Source organism: Zonotrichia albicollis, chromosome 17 (assembly GCF_047830755.1).
Source record: "Zonotrichia albicollis isolate bZonAlb1 chromosome 17, bZonAlb1.hap1, whole genome shotgun sequence".
Lineage (NCBI taxonomy): Eukaryota > Metazoa > Chordata > Aves > Passeriformes > Passerellidae > Zonotrichia > Zonotrichia albicollis.
Window position 1 is genome coordinate 8,767,934 of NC_133835.1, and position 19,105 is coordinate 8,787,038.

Sequence of the window (19,105 nt, forward strand, 5' to 3'; positions counted from 1 at the left end):
GGCCATTCCAGGGCTGCTGGTGGTAGTGGGATGCTTGGCACGGTGCAGGCGTGTCCTGGCCTTCATCCTGCTGTGCGGAATGGAGCTGGTGGGCTGTGAGGGCTGGGGGGTGGCAGGGGGCTGGACCCCACCCCACAGGTGGTGGGTATGCTTGCTGCCTCCTCTTCTGCCCAAAGCAGTGCAAGCACCAGTGCTGTGCCAGAGTTTTACAGGAAACTATTGCTAAAAATGGTCACTGATGGCAGAAACAGGTCTGTAGGGAAGAGCAGTCAGGTCCTGGCTGTGGGAAGGAGCTCAGCCTCACATCCAGCCCAGGCTGCAACCGACCATGGCACAGAAATCCCATGGCTGCCTTGGCTGTGCCAACTGCCATGATGCTGGTGGCAGGATCCCATCCAGGAAGGTGCTGGGGAGGCGACAGGAGGTCCCAAGGCCATGCTGTCCCAGTGCTGGTGGCAGGGAACAACCCGGGCCATGCAGTCTGGTGGAGTACCCCAAAGCCTCATCAGTCCGGTGCTGTTGGGCCAGAGCACCGTTCAGGAAGGGTTCAAGGAGGTGAGAATGCTGGCTGAAGGCTGGTGTAGGCAAAGTTTCCCCCAATGGTATCGGTGTTGGAGTGCAGCAGGGGGACCCCGTTTCTGCCAGTGGCGAGGGGTCCCTGGGGTGCGCACAGCTAGGAGCCGGGCCCCTCGGGAGGCTGGGCTGGGGGGCTCAGCTGGCTCTCGAGCAGCGCCCGCGTCCCCTCAGCTGACAGCCTCCGCAGCCGCAGCCGTACCGAGCCATATGTGCCCCCGGTGCGGCGGGCGGCCCGGGCGCGGCGGCGGGCGGCAGCGGCGGCCAGCAGCAGGGCGGCGAGCAGGAGCCCGCCCAGGGCCAGCAGCGCCAGCCCGGCCACGGTGCAGCGGTCGAGGCGGGCGCGGAGCCGGGCTGCCCGAGCCTCCAGCCGCTCCATCTGCCGCGCCGGCACGGCGGGGTCGGGCCGCGCCGCCCGCGGAACGGCCCCCGCCAGCACAACCAGCGCCGCGCCGCCCAGAGCGCAGCCCAGCGCCAGAGCCAGCCCCGGGCCCGCCGGCACCGGCCCCCCCGCGCCCGCACCGGCCCCCGCACCCGCCGCCGCCTCGTCCGGGCTCCGCAGCTCCGCCGCCCGCGGGGACGCCATGGAACCGCCGCCGGCCTGCGCGGCCGAAGGTGAGCGGTGGAAGCGGGACGGGATGCTCCGCTGGGTCGGAGGCGGGTCCCCGAACCGGGATGCTTCCCCAAAGCAGAGCCGAACCCCGAGGGCGGGATGCTTCCCCTCCCCGGAGTATCTTTCCCTGGCCGGGCTACCAGCCCCACCCCGCAGGTCTCCGAGCCGGGCTGCTCCTCCTCCTGGGATCCCGCTCAGCCTAACCGGGCAACCTTCGGAGCGGCGACCCCGCCCGGACTGTCCCCTTTCCGCGGAACCCCAGACCGGGGTGCTCCCCTTCCCTGAACCCTCACCTGCCTCTCCGGACCGGGTCGTCCCACCTGGCTCTCCCCCTTCCCAAACCAGGCTCCCACCGCGCGACCCACCTTCCCGAATCCGTCTGAAACCCCCTGTGGGGACCTGTGTCCCTGTGACTCCGCTAAATTGCCCCTCACCGAACCCTCTTCTCCCGCCGGGGTCTGCCCTCCCGTTCCCCGCTCCCGCACCGGGCTGTGGCCCCGCTCCGCGCACCGGGCTCCGCTCCCGCTTCTCCGCTCGGTCTGCCCTCCCCGCCGATGCCCGCACCGAGCTGCCCCGCTTCCCCTCCCGTTCCCCCGCGTCGGGCTGCCTACCCCCGCCGCCTCCCCGGCTCCCCGGGCAGGTGCCGGTGCCGCCGCGGGGCGGGCGGTGGGTGCCCCGAGCCGCGGTCGCGCACGGCCGCCGCACGCACACGCACACACACACACGTACGGGGGGCACACACATGCACTCGCATGCACACGCCCGGGTGCACACCGGCACCTGCCGTGCGACAGGGACCCCTCTGTGCACCCCTTCGGCAGCGCCGGGACCCTCCGTGGGCACCCTGGGGGCTGCGTGGGGAGGGGCTCTGGAGAGCACAGAGCAGCACGGTGGGTTTTGTGTGCGGTCTGCCTGGAGGACGTGTCCTCCACAACTAGCAGTCCCCTGTGGGACATGAGGTGGAGCTGGGCTGGCGACACTGGGTTTGCACCATGAGCATCCCCAGCCCCAAAGACAGCAGGGAGAGGTCCCATATGGACGTTGCCCTGACTGTCCCCAAATTCTCAGGGAAAGTGGGGGTTGACCTGGGTTTGGGTCAGGTATGATATACCCCAGCTCCCACTGGGCTTAATGCCTCCCCCTTTCACACACACACACACACACACACACACACACACACACACACGTTATTTATTCCATTTTCCCCAGAGTATTCATGTCAGTGCCTGCACTCTTCTTCTCCCTGACCTGGCACCAGAGCCAGGCACGTGCCCCAGCAGCGACCTGCTGGCAGCCACACACTTTCCCTCGTTTGTTAGTACGACGTGGTCTATTTCCACATTTGGAGCAGTGCCTGGAGATGTGGATATAAATCCCAGCAATAGCGGGTGGGCTGCTGACAGCTGCTGGGAAGGTCTGTCCATTACTTTGCCAGTCCCTTCAACACCTTCACATGTTTCCAGCATCTCCAAAAGCACACCCAGTGCTGCAGGTGCTGGGTGAGCTCAGTACTGGGGCTGCAGGGATGATGTTTGTGCCTGCACCCTGTCCCCATTGTATCCTGAACCCTGTCCCTGCACACAGTGTGTTCCTCTGCAGCTATACTGGGCTCTCTGTGTTATCCATAGTGTCTGGGCACTTCTCTGTGTGGAGCTACCAGATGGGAGTTTCTTGCCACCTGTGTCATGACAGGGCAGGAATTTTCTCTGAAGTCTCTGTCAGGTACAGCTAAAATAGATAAAAAAAAGGTCAGAGAGTTTTAGAGCATGCCACACAAATAAAGAGGTGTTTTCTGAGGGCTGGACAGGTGCAACACGATCCAGGCACAGCACCTATCCAGGCACAGTGTCTATCCATGAGGCTGACTGGAACACCCTAAACCAACACATGGCACCTTCTCAGTCTCTGAGCTGCAGCAAGGGCATGGAGCTCTCATGGCAGGGGGCTTGGAATGAGATGATCTCTAAGGTGTCTTCCAACCCAAACCATTCCGTGACTTTGTGACTCTGTGGAACACAGAGGCTTCCCAGCACAGTGTCCCCAGAGATGTAGCCAGAAGTGGGCCGAGAAAGAAGCAGAATTAAAAATAAATGTAAGTGCATCCTGACACGTTAACTACATTTAGAGAGTCTTTAGTACCAACCCACTCCGCAGGAAGGCAAGAGATGCTTGGAGACAAGTAGGTCATGGGACACAGATTGTCCCAAATCAGCAGGAAAAGATGGATTTGGAGCAGGCAGGCATATCTCAGTGAACAGATGGGCAGGAGCAGATCTGCTGCCTCACCATCACCAAATTCCCTGGGAACACAGAACTGCCACCAGTTTGCTCCTGAGCAGAGCTGTGGTCAAGCCCTCTGTCCTGGAGCACCCAAGCCCCAAGGCTGCCTGTGCACCCAGGGATGCCAAGGCCAGGAGCCTGGCCAGGATGGGGATTTGTGAGGCAGAAACAGAGACACTCCTGCTGTGGCTCCCACCTGCCTTCCTACAGGGACAGGGCTGAGCCTGCCATGGGGTCAGGGCTCCATGCTGCCCAGGGGCTGCTCCTGCACCCCAATCCCACAGCAGTGCTCGAGAGGCCACCTGTGAGGGATGAGGTGGAGGGATGCATCCTGCTGGCATCGCTGCTTGCACTGTGCTGCCCCAGGATCCCAGTGCCATTGCTGGATGGGAGCTGGAGGGGACCCCAGGCCTTTGAAGGGTCCTCAGGGTAGCCCAAAATCCTTCCTGATCTTGAGGATGGAGACTGGCAAAGGCCACGCCATCCCCAAGGTGCTGGCACTAAGAGACGGGGAGGAGAGGCTGAGACAGCCAAGATCTATGCTGCCAGTGCAGGAGCAAAGAGAGGAGAGAGACAGCCAAGGTCAGAGGGAGCACTGCCAAAATTCACAATGAAACTGCAGGAGTGCTGGAGGGGAGAGACAGACGACTTGGAAAGAAAAGGAAAGAGGAGGGGGGGAAGGAGTCTGGGAGATAGAACAGGGTGAAGGAGCCAGACGGGGAACCAAGGATGGGAACATGTAACTCCTCAGACAAAATGATTGAACATGGATGAGAGGGACAGCAAATGGAAGCCTCAGGCAGGCAGAAGAGGACAGCAGGAGCAGGAATGTGATGGAGCTAGACAGGACCTGGCTCTGTTCCCTAATACAGCCCAGTGCAGCACAGCCAAATTTTGGGGAGTGCACAGCTGTCTGGTGCCCACTGGCAGTGCTGACCCCTATCCAGCCTCACCACCGAGGTGAAGTTTAATTCCTGCCTCCTTAGCATTCACAGCATCCCATGGCAGAGCGAGGACTCGCAGCCAGCACGGCTCAAGGTGACTCGGAGGTCAGGGGAAAAGCAGCCAGGCAATTCAGGAGCTGGCTCTACATCACTGAGAGATCCAGCAATTTGGGAGGACCAGAGATCCCCAGCACATCACAGCCTCCCTGCCTTGACACTGCCAGTTCCTGTGTACCCCAGACACAGCATCCCAGTGCTCCCCATGGATGAGGGGGTTTCTGATTCAGCAATCTGCTCCTGCGAGATGCTGCCACCAGCAAGGCAGGTAGGGCTGGACTTGAGCCTTGGTGCTGGGGAGGGCTGGAGCTGCACAATGGGCAACAGTGAGGGTGGTTCCCCTCTTGCAGGGCATGGAGTTCTCAGACAGGTTTGGTGCCCTGGATGGGTAGTGGATACCTGCCCCTGGGCTCGTGGGAGGTTCCTCCAAGTCCCTGTGGGGATACACCACTCCAAGGATGATTTATAGCAAAAAATCGCTCTCCTTCCCCAAACATCTGAGCCCCAGCCCAAAGGCAGCTGGAGGGATGGAGCCCTGCTTACCACTATGGCCAGATGCAGAGCTGCACTGGGATGAGGCTCAGCACTTTCCTGGTGATAATTAAGATCTCGTTATCTTCAGCTAACACCAGGGAGACAGGGAAAACCTCAGGTGCCTTGTGATATGGCAACAGCTGATGCTCCGGGCTGTGCCTGGGAGCAACGGGAGCTTCGCTTGTTCTGTCTGAATATAAAGCATGGAAAGCACGAAGCAGAGGGTGAAAAACTATTTTTTCCCTGGCTGGTGACATCTAAGTGTGCAAATACACTGTCTTCTCTCAGGGGTGGCTGGAGCTGACACAGATGGATGGCTGTGCACCTTTTGCCTTTCCCCCTCTGTACAGAGGTCTGACCCGAGGCTCTGGGGTTTTTTGTTTGTGTTTGTTTTTGTTTTTGTTTTTTGTTTTGTTTTCTTCTGCAAATTTCCTTCACCAGGGGAGTTTTATCAGACGTGTGTGGAGCCACGCAGGAGCTGCTCACCTGCAGAGAAAGAGATGGGGCGGTGTCTGCAAACGGGCTCTTGGAACGTCAAGGGTGAACGGGATTGGGAGGAGAAGGGGAGGGGAAGACAAGGAGAGGAGAGGGAGAGGTGGATGCGACAATGTGTTCCCGAGCACGCGAGGCTCCTGCTGCTGAGCCCCAGGAAGGAGGAGGCCATTGGCGGCGGCAGGTCCCTGCCGAGGGCTCCATGGCAGTGGACACGGGCCCTGGGGGGCTCTGAGGGCGGGCCCGCTGTGGGACTCTCCCCCGGTGCCTTCCCGCCCTCGGCCGAGCCGCGGCTGAGGCCTGAGGAGGGTCCGCCCGCCCCGCCGAGCCCCCTCAGCGCCGCCGGATCCCCCTCGGTCCCCGGGGCTCCTCATCCCCGCAGGGCCCCTCAGCGGCCGGCTCTGCCCCTCCGTCACTCAGGATCCCGCTAAGTGCAACGCGTCCCTCCTGGCATTGCTCAGGCCCCCTGTCCCCTCAGCGTCTTGGTCACCCCATCCCCTCAGGTCCTGCTAAATCCTCGGGGCCTGGCTGGCTCCCCCTGTCCCCTCAGGCACCACTAAATCCACCCTGACCCATCCTTTAAGGATCTCCCGCCAAATCCCCCCTGCCTGCCCTCTGAGGGTTCTGCTAAATCCTTTCATTCCCTCAGTGCTCTCAGGGTTCTCCCATCCCCTCAGCGCCCAGCTGGGTGATCCCAGCCTTTCTGGATCCCACTAAATCCTCACATCCCCCCAATATCTGCCTGGGTGCCCTGTCCCCTGTGATCCCATAAATCCTCTCATCCCCTTCAGTGCCTGGTTTGTCCCCCTCATCCCCTCATATCCCACTAAATTCCTCCTTCCCCACAGCAGCCAACTGAGTCCTCCATCCCCTCAGATTCCATTAAATCCCTAATTCTACTTGGGGCCCCAGGACCCATCTCCTGTTGCAAGGGGAAGAGCTCAGGGAATTTTGTCAGGGCTGCCCTGAGACCTTTTGCCAGGCACCATGTTCTACGTCCATTTGCTCATCAACAAGCGGGGACCACTGGCCAAAATCTGGCTGGCTGCCCACTGGGAGAAGAAGCTGACCAAGGCACACATCTTTGAGTGCAATTTAGAGGCCACCGTCCAAAAAATCCTCTCCCCAAAGGTAGGCTGTAGCATGAGGAGGGATCTCCTGCAGAGTTCTGGGATGGAGGTGTTGGTCTCTTGTAGAGAACTCTGTTATTTCTGTGTAATGTTTTAATGTTTTTGCCAAAAATACTAACTCCTAAACAATTTTTTTTTTAAATTTCAATCCTCACAGTTTGCTATAGCTCTGCGAACCTCTGGACACTTACTCCTGGGGGTGGTGCGGATTTACAACAGGAAAGTAAAGTACCTCTTGGCAGACTGCAATGAAGCTCTGACCAAAATGAAGACAGCCTTTCGTCCAGGTATACACAAAATTCAGCATTTTTTCATCTGTGTCCTCTCATTTTAAAAGTTAATTTTTGGCTATTTCTGTTAAATACACATTACTGACCCCAAAAGAAACTGACCATACTATCACCTACTGCTGGTCTGGCTTCATTTAGTGCCATTTCAGATCTTTGACTACCTTAACAGAAGCAGTATCTTAAGTGGGCTTACAAGAAGATGCTAGAATTCAGCCTCCATTGCTGAATAATTAATTTTAATTTCTGATGACACCAACAACATGTCTAACAGTGTCAGTGCCAGACCTGACAGTGTGTTTTGAGCTCTAGCCATGTAGACAGGGAGAAGGGAGCTGAGATGACTGGAGCCTTTTCCAACAGGCTCTGTATTTGTCATACTTAGGCAATAAATGGGAGGCACTGTTGTTTAAAAAAAAGCCTGAGAACAGCAGTGTCTACTGCCAGTTTTAATGTGCTTTGTGACCTGGTCTGTTTGCAAAATAGTCAATAATTACTCTGCATTATTCTCAAGGATATGATCACAGAATTATAGAATCACAGAACCATTTAGGCTGGAAAAGCCCTCCTAAACCCAGTCCAACTGTTCACCCAGCACTGCCAAGGCCACCACTAAGCCATGTCCCCAAATACCACATGTCTCTCAAATCCCTCCAGGGATGGTGACTCCAGCATTACCCTGGGCAGCCCGTGCCAGGGCTTGAAAACCCTTTTAATGAAGAAATTTTCCCTTAATATGCAACTGAAATCTGCCAGCCACAACTGGTGGCTATTTTGGAGATTGATCCTATAGCAACTTGGAGGGCACCACACAGCTCAGGAGTACACAACAGTCACCACTGCTGCAACAGAGGCTTTATTTACCTAGATAAAAGGGGGGTTGAAGAATCTCAGCAGAAGTGGTAAAATGCTGAAAAGGGCTGTTCAGGGATGCTGTGAAATCTGCATCAACAGAAATAGACAAAAGTGATCTGACTTTGAAATTAACCCTGTTCTGAGCAAAAGGCTGGATTGGATGACCTTGAGAAATCCCTCCTCTCGTAAATTTTCCCAGGATTCTCTGATTCCCAAGTAATTGGGAGTCTGAGTACATAATTATTTGCTGCTGGAGAACAGTGTTATGGAGACAGAGCAGAGGAAAGGAAAACACAGTGGTTCATTTGCAGTGCTGTGAAAGACTCTGGGCTAGACATCAGCTGGGAGAACCTTCCAGGGACTTAAAGCAGCTGCTCACCAACACAAGTACTTACATATTTCAGGTCCTGTTGCAGCAAACTCTTTTGTATGTCTGTAAAAAATAGATCATCTTAAGGACATGGAAACTGAAATTCCACTTTTGGGTGCCTAAGCTTTGCCATTCTGTGATTTAGAATGGCAGCAGTCCCTCCTGACAGGTTTATGGGCTTATTATACCTACTTGGGAGACAGCACTACTTTTATTTTATTGATACTTATTTTGTTATGTTGTCTGTTTATTTCAGGGCTTCTTGACCTTCCAGAAGAGAACTTTGAGGCTGCTTATCAGTCCATTACATTACCTGAAGAATTTCATGATTTTGAAGCACCACTACCAGATGTAAAGTAAATGCCTCCCTAGTTTTTATTCATTCTTTTAGAATTTTCAGAAGTAAAAGCTATACACTTGCTGTTATCTGATTGAGACTCAGATTGGGTTGTTTTGATTTAATAACTGAATTCTCCTAAATTCTGAGCTCTGCAGCCACAGGCATTGTGCTTTGGTAGTTCTCCTCAGTCCTTTAATCAACAGACCTTCACAATGGAATAATGTCTTGAACTTAGACTTCAGGATTTTAAATTGTCTGAGTGAAGGATGCAAACAGCTTTCTGAATCCCAAGAGAAGAGATAAAAATGAGTATTAATCCTGAAAGATGTGGCCAGTAACCACACAGTGTTGCACTGTTCCACTGGGTAGCTTCATTTTGTTTCTGCTCCACTGCTCTCTGGGGCTGGGGTGTTTTATCAGCAATAGTCAGCCTGGCTCCTGAGAAAAAGCCAGCACATTTCTTAGGCTTTTTTGACACAAAGCAGCACTAATGTAGAAAACTGATAAAAACCAGGAGGCTAAGTCATGTTTCTGATGGCTCTAGTGCTCCAAAGGTCCAGGACAGGAGATTTCCACTGAGGGTTGCTCTGTACCTCCTCATAAATATGGTTTGATGGGATCAGTAAGGGTTTATTATTTTGTAAGTACAGCTGCAATATAATACACTTTATTCAAGTGCCTCAGTGTGTTGACTCTGTAAAGGTGCCTTTTCTCCCTGCCCAAAGAGTTGTGTAATTTGATTTAAAAGATGTTCACTAATTAGTTGCCTTCTGACAAGGGTCTGGTAGGTACCAGGGCTTGGATGGGAACAAAATCACAAAAGCCCAAGTTTAGTGGCAAAAGGGAGTGGAGAAATATGGGGATAAAATTGTGATAAAATGCCAGGATTGAAGGCTGTGTAGAACCAAGTTTTCACATTCCAGCTGAATGCTCAATGAGTTTCAGTTCACTCTCTATTTTTATAATGTTTTTTTCATCAGGGCCATTGATGTTGCTGAACATTTTACCTTGAATCAGAGCAGAGCTGAAGAAATCACACTTACAGAGGATTATGAAAGCAGCATACTTCTCTGTGAAAGAAACTTTGGTGAGAGTAGTTGAGAGTAGAAGAATTTCATAAGGGGAAATGTGTTTTATGTGAAACTTTTATGTGAGCCCTTTCCATGTGTGAAAAAGCTGTGATTAAAGGTCCATTTGTTTCATGCTTTTGCTGATTGGCCTGTCATGCTGTCTTAGGTTTAAAATTTTGTGTAAGCAATATAATCTGGTGTCAGAGACTGAGAACCAAACCAAACATTTCCTGCTTTTAATAAATTAGATAAAATTGTTTATTCTTTATTCCATTTGAGGTATGGGGCATCTTGCAACCTTTTAAAAAATACTTGGAAAATTAGGAAATTAATACATCTGAGTTTACAAAACTCACAGAGATGAGGAATCAGGAATTGTGTGTTCCCTCAGATGAAGAAGCAGAAGCCCTGAGGAGACAGAGCTTCTTTGAGGGCAGTGTCCTGACGAGCAGTAACAGTCTGGTGGCAGATCCCAACTCAGCCAGCACCAGTGGAGACAAATCTGTGCTGCATGAAGATGTTTACTGCTTCCAGGATGACCATTTTGGGGATGAGGAGGATGCTGCAGATATGATTGGTAGGGTTTGCCACAGGCAAAGAGAGTTGGTTCCTTTCCAAATATTTTCATTCTTACAGGAAAACAGTCAAGAGAGCAGCAAAGCGATTGTTGTCAAACATAAATTCTATGTTAGTTGTTGTTTTCATACATATATTTTTCCTACTTGTCACTAAGTCTGTGATCACTTAGACACTGCCAAGTCAAATTGGTTTAAAGGCTGTATTTCATTATTTTAAAGGCATTAAATTTATGCTTCATGTTTAACAATTAATTTCTGTTTTTAAAGGTGAAATAGTGCAGCACTTTTTATCCGTACTGTTGTAATAACAAAGGCAGCAAAGTAGTTTCTGGATCATTATGGCTTAGAGCATTTATGTAAACCTTACAGATTGATACCTGTTAACACTATTAAGGCCATATTAAAAAAAAAAAAAAGGGTGGAAATCTCAAACTTGGGACTAATCCCCTCCTTTGTGTGCTGCTGCAGACAGCCACACCACTGCCAGCCATCTGCAGAAGCTGAGCTTGCTTTCTTTGCAGAGTATTAACCTTGACTAACATTAGGCTGTATCAGACTGTTTCATGACTACTAAGGCTTAGAATGATTAAAACTATGTGCTTTGTATTTAAGAAATCTTGTTGAGGGATGAGCAAAATGTCCTAGATAAAGACATTCTTGATGAGGAGGAAGCACGTCCTTTGTCACAAGATCTGCCAGAGAACAGCACAGCCAGTGAGTTTGCAGTGTCTGCTCCATCTCACATAAACCCTCTGTTCCTCTGTTAATGCCTAATGTCACTCACATTCAGCTTTTTGTATCCTTGTGCCTTTTCCCTTTCTTCATTTATTTTGCCTTTTTTTTTTTCCTAAACTGCTTCATCCACCATTTTAGGATCATTTTATTTGATTTAGAGATTCCAAATTTGTAACTTCACATTGCTTAGAAACACCTTCATGTGACATCCTGTTGGATATGCTGTTGGTCCACCCTGCTGCTCACAGCATGGTGTCCCTTTTGAGGGGGAAAGAAACCCAAATAAGGCTGTCCTGTAACAGTGAACTTTCCTAGTGAGAGCTTAAAAGGTCTTTTCCAACAGAAACAATTCAGTGCTTCTATTTCTAGCTTCATATTTCTGCAACAACTGACACTTAAGTAGCTCATAAATGTGCTGTTAATCTTCTTTTGGTTTGATGTTGATGAAAGAAATTAAGCTTTGATAACTATTTCTGAGAAATTTTTGCTATCTTAAATCCTTACTCCCCCATCAGGGTGTTAGTTTAAAACAGAGAATTCTGGAACAGCTTTAAAGGGATAGAGTGGCTCTTGCCTCTCCTTGCTCTATTGCTGGTGCTGCTTGTTATTTTCTGTTGACAGAGATGTCCCCACTGCCATGCACTTGCCTGCAACTGGAAACAGATAGGGATTGAAACTGAACACATTTGCCCCTGAACACTTTCTGTTGTGTGAATTTTTCTCCAGATCTGTCTCTGCTATGGCCTGGTCATTCTGGGATCAGTGAAGGGAAGTGTACAGCATTGAGGGTATGAGAAGGAACTGGTGAACATAAGGGAGATTATAAACAAAACCACAGTTTCCTATTTCTTGCTGTTTTTGTCTGGTAGCATTCTCTGTCGTGTGATTGAGAAATTAGTCCATATTGCAATTTTCCTTTGTTAGTAATTTGGGTTATCTGCTGGCTTTTCTTGCAGTTGAGTCCAACTGTGCAGACACTGTTAAGGATGAAAATCACACAATGAACGAGACAATCCTTTTGTTCCAGGAAGAAGGATTTGTGCTTGAGCCAGTTGATGATACAGGTCAGAAGTTGATTCGTTTCTGATAAATGTTTGCATTAACTAGTTTTGGTTTGCTGTTTAGTAGTGAAAATATTTGCAATAAAGATTATTCCCACCTTAGATTTCATCTGCTCCTGCAGTCAGAGTTCCTTTTTACAGTAAATATTATACAAACCCAGTGTCAGGTTATTTATCCTAGCTTCCCAAATTTCTACTTGCAGTTTTTTCCATGTACAAGTCAAGTTTTGTTGCTCTTCAGCTCTGGTAGCATTGCAAGCTTGGCCTTGGGGGTGGTACTGAAGATTCACCTGAAAAATTTTAATTGCCAGTCACACATCAGTGACCTTTATATTTAAAATCACAATCCTAAAACTTACAAGCCTTTGGAAAACATTGGTGTGTGAACTTTTAACAAGATCCAAGGTGAAAAGTATTACATTTCCTCTGCAGAGGAAATCTAAATGTCCCCTATCACATTGGTGGCTGTTTATGAATAAGCAAGCTCATGTTGACAGCAATATTTACAATATTGGAATTTTCTGGCCTGCCCAAATAATATCCAGGCAGTTATGACTATATAACTAATCTGTGCCTTTCTTTTGTGTTTACATCTTGATTAAATTGCTAAAGGATTAGACTGACAAATACAGATATTAATTATGAGGTAATGAAACCTCTTGAGTGCATCAGCAGTTCCTGGAGCACTTAACTTCCTGATGGATTAAAGCTTATTCAGTCTTGTTGCTCTATCATGTGTTTTCATTATGTTGTCCTGTACCCAGCTCTTTATTAAAAGAGTCATTTGTCTTCCACAATTAAACATAAGGGAATTTCAATAAAAGAATACAAAGAATGAAAACTCCATAGACTGGTGTCTATGAGTTTTGAAGGACTGGCCTGTGCACTTGTACTTTGATTTTCAAGTCCAGGCAGTGTTCAGAAGGTTGGCAGCCAGGTTGATTCACTGGGCCTTTTTTGTGTGTTTAATGTCCTAGGAATAGACCTTAAGACTTGTTATTAATACTTGCTTTATGTAGCTGTCACCCCGAGGAAGAAAAAACAAAGAAAGAGGAAGCTGCTGGTGGATGCAGAGAAGGAGCTCAGCTGCCAAACCATTTACAAGCAGCTCTCCGACTCCTCTGACCTCCTGGCCACGCTGGACCTCGCTCCCCCCACCAAGAAAACGATGATGTGGAAGGACTGGGGAGGTGTGGATAAACTCCTGTCCCATTCTTCAGTGCCTATGATTGATGCTCAGCTGCAAAAGGTAAACATCAGTTCCTTGTGGGGTCTGTGCCACTGTGTAGGATCCAGGATTGTTGCAGAGCTGGGATCTGAGTGAGAGAGGTTTTGCAGACTCTGATCTGAAGCTGGAGCTGGCTGCAGGTGTGCCCTGAACATTGCTGTGCAGTTCAGGTCAGCAGACACCTGATGGTTTGCACCCTCACCACTAATTGTTTCATCATCTGTGGGGTCACAGCCTTAACCTTCTGCACTCCAACAAGAGAAAAATTACTAAAGGAAAACAAGAGCTGATGTTTCATTTCACACACTGGCACCTGACTAAACTTGCACTGAGACACAGCTTTTTACTTTTCTGTCCATTTCTTTTATACTTCCTCATTTCTTGTATTGTTTATTAGTATATTTCCTCTTCATAATCAATTTGAGATGTCTTTTGTTTATATTTATTTTAAAGGTACATCAGACATTAGTAGTAGAATATTGCTGATGGATTTGGAAAGGTTCACTGCAGCAGTGCAGCTTCACCACTTAGAGTCCAGCTGCAGAATTACAACTTGCTCTTTAAGAAGATGAAAACTGCAGATGTTTCTTTCTTTCATTCTTCCCTACTGGCTGGCTTAAAAAAAAATGATTCAAGCTGCTCCTAAGATGGTTTTTTTTTCATGGAATTCATGTCAGAGCTGCAGAAAGCTGTTGCTTAAAAACAAACAAAAAATTGCAGATTTTCAGAGTGACCTAATTCAAATACTGAAATTCTGGGTTGCAGTCATTAACATACAGCTCATATTCATATTTTGTGTTGATGTTTGTAAATAATCTGACATGATATTCTGAAAGCAAACAAAAAATAATTCTTTTCAGTTGTTTGAAAAATGCTTCAAGACTGACATATTTAAGATGAGAGCAAATGGAATACAGAGGATGTCTGAAATGAAAGAAATGAGAAAAGAGCAAGATACTACAGGTAATATTTTAATTCTGATGTGCAGAATTAGGTGCTAGAGAGTATTTTCTATTCTACATAATGTTTGAGAGACACAAGAGGTGTTGTTGTGCAGTACTACCCAAATTACTACTTAGCTGTTCTTTTGTTTCTTAGAAATTATATGAAATGCAAATTTTTCTTCCTTGTGGCATAAGAAGATATTTTTGGTTTTATCTTTGGTTTCTCTAATTATCTCTGAAACTGCAGATTTGGGTAATGTTGCTTGTGGGGTTTTTTCAATAAAATTTAAAAAATTAGCTTCCCACTTATCCTAAGCTTAACCAAACTTCTCTCCAAAATTCCAAATTAATGTAAAAAGTTCTACTTGTATCTGGAAGATGTGTTTGGTTAATATCAGGCAAGAAGAAATGTTCCATTTTAGATCTTCTGAGAAGGATGTATCCACTTTCATTCCTTTGCTCTGCTGGGAACCTAACCTGTCTCCAAAATTAATTAACAAACCCACCTCCTGTGAGTCCATAAAGGTCAACTTTCAGAAAAGGAAAACCTGCCTTAGAAGGTTCTTCTTCCATGATTCTGTTGGGAATGATGCTTCTTCAATTATTCTGACTCTTCCTCTCAAAGACTGTGAACTTGTGGGTGATTTTTGATTTTCAGAGGGTTTTTTTTAAGGATGATGATTCACAGTAATTTCCTCTTCAACCTTGGTTTTCTATTAATACAGAGATGCTGCCAGTAGAAGAGCCAAGTTACCTGCAGGAGCCAGCTCATTCTGAGACTGAGAGGAAAATTAGAAATGATTCCTTAATGTTGACATCACAGAATGACAGAAATGAAGCCAATGAGAACTGTGGTGAAATTATAGTGAGCAGTTTTCCTCAGTTTTAGAGACCTAAGTGTGCCTATTGGTTCTACTTTTTGCTAAGGTTCCATTTAAAATATGTTAAGAAATGACTAACGTTTGGAAAGAATGCTAAAAACAGTCAAGAGAGCATTAAGTAGCTTGTGTGATGAAAGTTTATTTATAATTTGGTAAACTCCCACAATGAATGAATGATTAATTAAAATGTTTATTAATCAGCATAGATTACAGTTTAATCACTAAGTATACATGAGAGCTTAATATTAAATATGAAATATTGTACTGAAGAGACAAATATAATCTTTATAAAGGATAAAACTTACATTTTGTGTGTCATATCGAGGAAATACTTAAGCAATATCTCCTTCATCTTCACTTCTGCTAAAGGACATTCTTTAGAGAATATGAGGCTCATTAATGTTGAAAAGTGATGAAATTGGAGCTAATGGCAGCAGAAAATGTGTGCTCCATGCCTGACCTCTGCCCATAGGTTTAGATTCATCTGTAGATAAATCCTACACAAGGTCCTTCCCTGTATCAGGAAAGACATGGTAGAAATAGCAGCTATTAAGTTATTTTGAAAAACATCATTACAATAAATTCTTTGAGAAGAACTGTGTAAAGAGAATTGCACGGTGTGCATAAGTGGCCAGGCATAGTGATTGTCTTTTTCATGTTCACAGGAGGATGGAGCAGCTTTCTCTGAGAGCTCCAAAAATTCCCTGGGCCAGGAAGTTGAAGCACAGCAGGTGGAGGTGCCAGAGGTGTGTGTCCTAAGCTGATGGCCCTGGCTTGTTTCAGGAGAGAACCCTGTTTCTTTGAAAAAGAAAAAAAATAGCATTGTGAACTTCCAGGGAGTTTCCTTCCTGTGAGAAGGAAATAATTTCAATTCAACCCTGCTGGTTCTGAGGATGTTCAGGTACTCTGAAATCAGGGCAGTCAGCTGCAGGCTTCAGAGGTTAAACCCAAAATCCCAAGTCAAATATTTGAATATCTCTTTAAGGTCCTGGCCAGTGCAAATTCTATCAGAATCCCAGTGCCACAGAGCAGTACCTGGCTGTGGAGCTGCCTCACTGGGACCATGTCCATGTTGCACCTGAGCTGTCTCTGAGCACAAAGCACACAGGTCCCATTCTTGTTTCACACAGCCTTGTGTGAGCACAGAGGTGCCAGAGGCTCCAGATTCCCTGAGTTTGGGGCCATCCAGCTCCATCTGGATTTTCAGCCAGCCTGGAACTCCTGTCCTTTTTCTTGTGGTGTGTGATTTTTTACAAACCCTGACTAACTTTCTGTTTACTTCCTCTCAAGGAGCAAGCAACCACTGGAAAAGACAATGAAGAAATAAGATGGGGCAAAAGAAGTCTTTGGTTACAAAAAACCTTACAGGTACCAGTGCTGGATTTTGTTATTAGATACCAAAAGCTGGTGTTGATTTCAGCTGAACCATGTTAGAAAAGCTCTTCCTTCTACTGTCCATTGTGTCTCCCCTTCTCACTTGCAGCAGGTGCTTTTTTTTGGTATTTCTGTGGAAAATCAGGATTCTGTGTGCTCAGTGTGTGATGTTCCTTTCCACAGCTGCTGGAATTACTAGAATTTTCTGAATGCTCTTTTTTTTGAATGTATTTCAAAAGTCTGTGCAAATAGCAAATAAATATTTACACCTAGGTACAGCCTTTAAAATACAAGAGGTACCTGAGCCCAAAGAACTGCTCTAGGATATTTATTGTTATCAATCACAAAGCATGATGGAAGCACTCACTGGTGTAATGGAATTCTGTGGAATTGTAGGTTTTAGTAACACACAGAAGTACCAACACTCTTATGGCATTAAAATGTTAGGAGTCACTTCTATACACACAGATGGAAGATAGCCAGGGAGGTTGTGGGCTCCCCATCTCTGGAAGTGTTCATGGCTGGGTTGGATGGGGCTTGGAACAACCTTGTCTGGTTGAAGGTATCCAGGGTGGGGGAGTGAGATGGTCTTTAGGGTCCCTTCCAACCCAAACCAGTGTGTGCTTCCATGATTCCATGGAGCTGGGATCCCATTTGAGCCATTCAGGCTGAAATATTCCCTCTATGCACTGCTCTCTGTTTGGACTCCATGGGCTCCAGTTTCACTGGTGGAGAAGCTGCCCTGATTGATTTCTCACTTCCCTCACACAGCAACTGAAGAGATCAGGAGTGTCTTCCTTCAGTTTCCGGGAGCTCTGCCGCAGAAACAGCCGGAAAGAAGCTGCAGCCACATTTTACATCTTCCTGGTGCTGAAGAAGCAGCAGGTCCTCCAGCTGCAGCAGCCCAAGCCCTTTGCTGACCTCACAGCCACTGCTGGGCCCATGTTTGACAAGATCAGATAAACTGATCAAAATACAGCTTGGGTTGCATTTTCCAGCAAATTGTTTTTCTGGGAAAAGCATGGAATGTCTTGTCAAGCTGTGGGAGATGAGCAGAGCTCCCTGCCCTCTACACCACCCAGCATGACCATCACCTGGTCCTGCCCCAGGTGATCACTACAGGGCTTACTATTAATATTTATAGTTACATAATGAGTTATATGATAGTTATACAATATGTTAATAAAATACCACTAAAATATATATTCTACGTAAGGGATTTACATTGTGAAGCATTTTATAAAAGTCCTCCAAGGAATTTTATAAAAATCCTCAAAGGAATTTCATAAAACCTTTCTCAGAGACTACCTTTGGAGCTTAAATTATTTTTGACAAGGCTTGTGTCTGTTAATTCTCTAATACCATCAGTAAGAGTTATCTGTTTACTCTCTAGCAAAAAATTTTAGATTATTTAAAATTGTTCCTGTCAAAGAATGTTTAATATTTCATATTTTAAGATCTAGCAGGGTCCTGTCTCCAGTGTTGCTTTTGTGTGTTCAGGCAGACAGAGGTTACACTGGCCCTAGAAGAGTCCAGAAGCTGCAGACAGAAATTTTGTTTCCTAGAAACCCTGCATTGTCAGATTTCACAGAGCTTTTTAACTTATTAACACCTTTATTCATGTGTAGACCTATTTAAAAATGGATGTTGACTGAAATATTATTAGTTCTTTGCATTTTTATCTAATTTAGGATAAATTTTACCCCTTTTACTGTCATTTTCTGAAGCTCTTGGTTTCCAGCTGCCCCCCACCTGGAGGAGGGATGGTTGTGCCCCACTCAGCTGCTTTGGGGACATCATTGTTCCTTCATGTGGAATCAATAAAAATCAGAAAATGTTTCCTTTGCTTGTTGTTGTTTCTTCTGAAGGATCAAATCCTATGGGTTCATCTCAGAGTGAGGGACTTGGTGATTTTACTTTAGATGGGAAAGGATGGGTGATGCTGTCACCTGACTTCCAGGTGTTCACTCACCTCAGTGACACCCTGTCTGTGCCCACTGATGTGTGTGCTTCCTGCCCCACAGGATTTGGGGTGCTTTGGTTTTGAGGGTCTGTTTAAGGGGCTAAAAAGGCTTTAAAAGAGGTGAAGCCCCAGTGTGGGGCATGGGGTGGCCACTGGCTGTGGGGGTGTTCCAGCTGAGTGTCCTTTCTGAACAGGAATATTTGATTACATAAGTATTGGGCCTGTGCTGCTGTTCTCTGAGGGGTTCCTTTTCTGGTTGTAAGGAAGGGAAAAGCATCCCTGTATAATAAAAACCTCTCAGTTTTCTGCAAAACAAACACTATTTCTGGATGGGAAAGCCTTCTGGCCAAGGCTGGAACCAAGGGCAGCTCATCTTTTCCTTGTGGCAGGCCTGGCACTTCCAGAGCCAGGTGCTGACCTGGGAAAAGGGTTTGGGTTTGGTGAAAACCTCTCCCTCTTTCCCTGCAGCAGGCCCAGTCTCCCTGGAGTGGTGCTCCCACTCTTCAGGTCAGAGTATCCTGGGAGACCAAGCACTGCAGACTGCAGAGGGAAGGAGAAACCATTTTTCTTTCCCAAAAGCCATCAGGAATGACTCTGCATCTCACAGCAGAGCTGCTGCCTGTGCCACATGGTCAGAGCTGCTCCAGTGGCAGCAGCTGTGATAACTCATTAATTTTCCTTTCAAGGAGAGAGGCTGTGCGTTGGATTCACCGGGAAAGAGGGAAACAAAAGGCAGCTGGAGGCGGGCAGGAATAAATGGGAGGCAGGAGATATATATACACTGAAAACAGTCTGT

General features: G+C 47.5%; 1 protein-coding gene across 2 annotated transcripts; it reads left to right on the plus strand.

The window, feature by feature from the left end:
- The first annotated feature begins 1,047 nt into the window (after nt 1-1,047).
- On the plus strand, nt 1,048-18,187 carry RAD21L1 (RAD21 cohesin complex component like 1). Of its 2 annotated transcripts, XM_074553358.1 has the most exons (15): nt 1,048-1,188; nt 4,453-4,731; nt 5,443-5,541; nt 6,781-6,910; nt 8,392-8,491; nt 9,456-9,562; nt 9,937-10,122; nt 10,736-10,837; nt 11,815-11,922; nt 12,939-13,168; nt 14,008-14,110; nt 14,817-14,956; nt 15,638-15,718; nt 16,263-16,340; nt 17,118-18,187. In XM_074553358.1, the coding sequence occupies exons 4-15, from the start codon at nt 6,889-6,891 to the stop codon at nt 17,307-17,309; spliced, it is 1,449 nt and encodes a 482-aa protein (XP_074409459.1). In that variant the 5' UTR covers nt 1,048-1,188; nt 4,453-4,731; nt 5,443-5,541; nt 6,781-6,888; the 3' UTR covers nt 17,310-18,187. The 2 variants fall into 2 exon arrangements, with proteins under 2 accessions (XP_074409459.1, XP_026651792.2); XM_026795991.2 differs by lacking the exons at nt 1,048-1,188; nt 4,453-4,731; nt 5,443-5,541 and adding an exon at nt 5,548-6,624.
- The last annotated feature ends 918 nt before the right edge of the window (nt 18,188-19,105 follow it).

Excerpts from the sequence above, each read along its gene's own strand:
- RAD21L1 (XM_026795991.2), top strand. The coding sequence starts at position 6,481 with ATGTTCTACGTCCATTTGCTCATCAACAAGCGGGGACCACTGGCCAAA. Across the intron at positions 6,625-6,780 it reads AAAAAATCCTCTCCCCAAAG|TTTGCTATAGCTCTGCGAAC; the intron begins GTAGGCTGTAGC and ends CAATCCTCACAG. Across the intron at positions 6,911-8,391 it reads GAAGACAGCCTTTCGTCCAG|GGCTTCTTGACCTTCCAGAA; the intron begins GTATACACAAAA and ends TGTTTATTTCAG.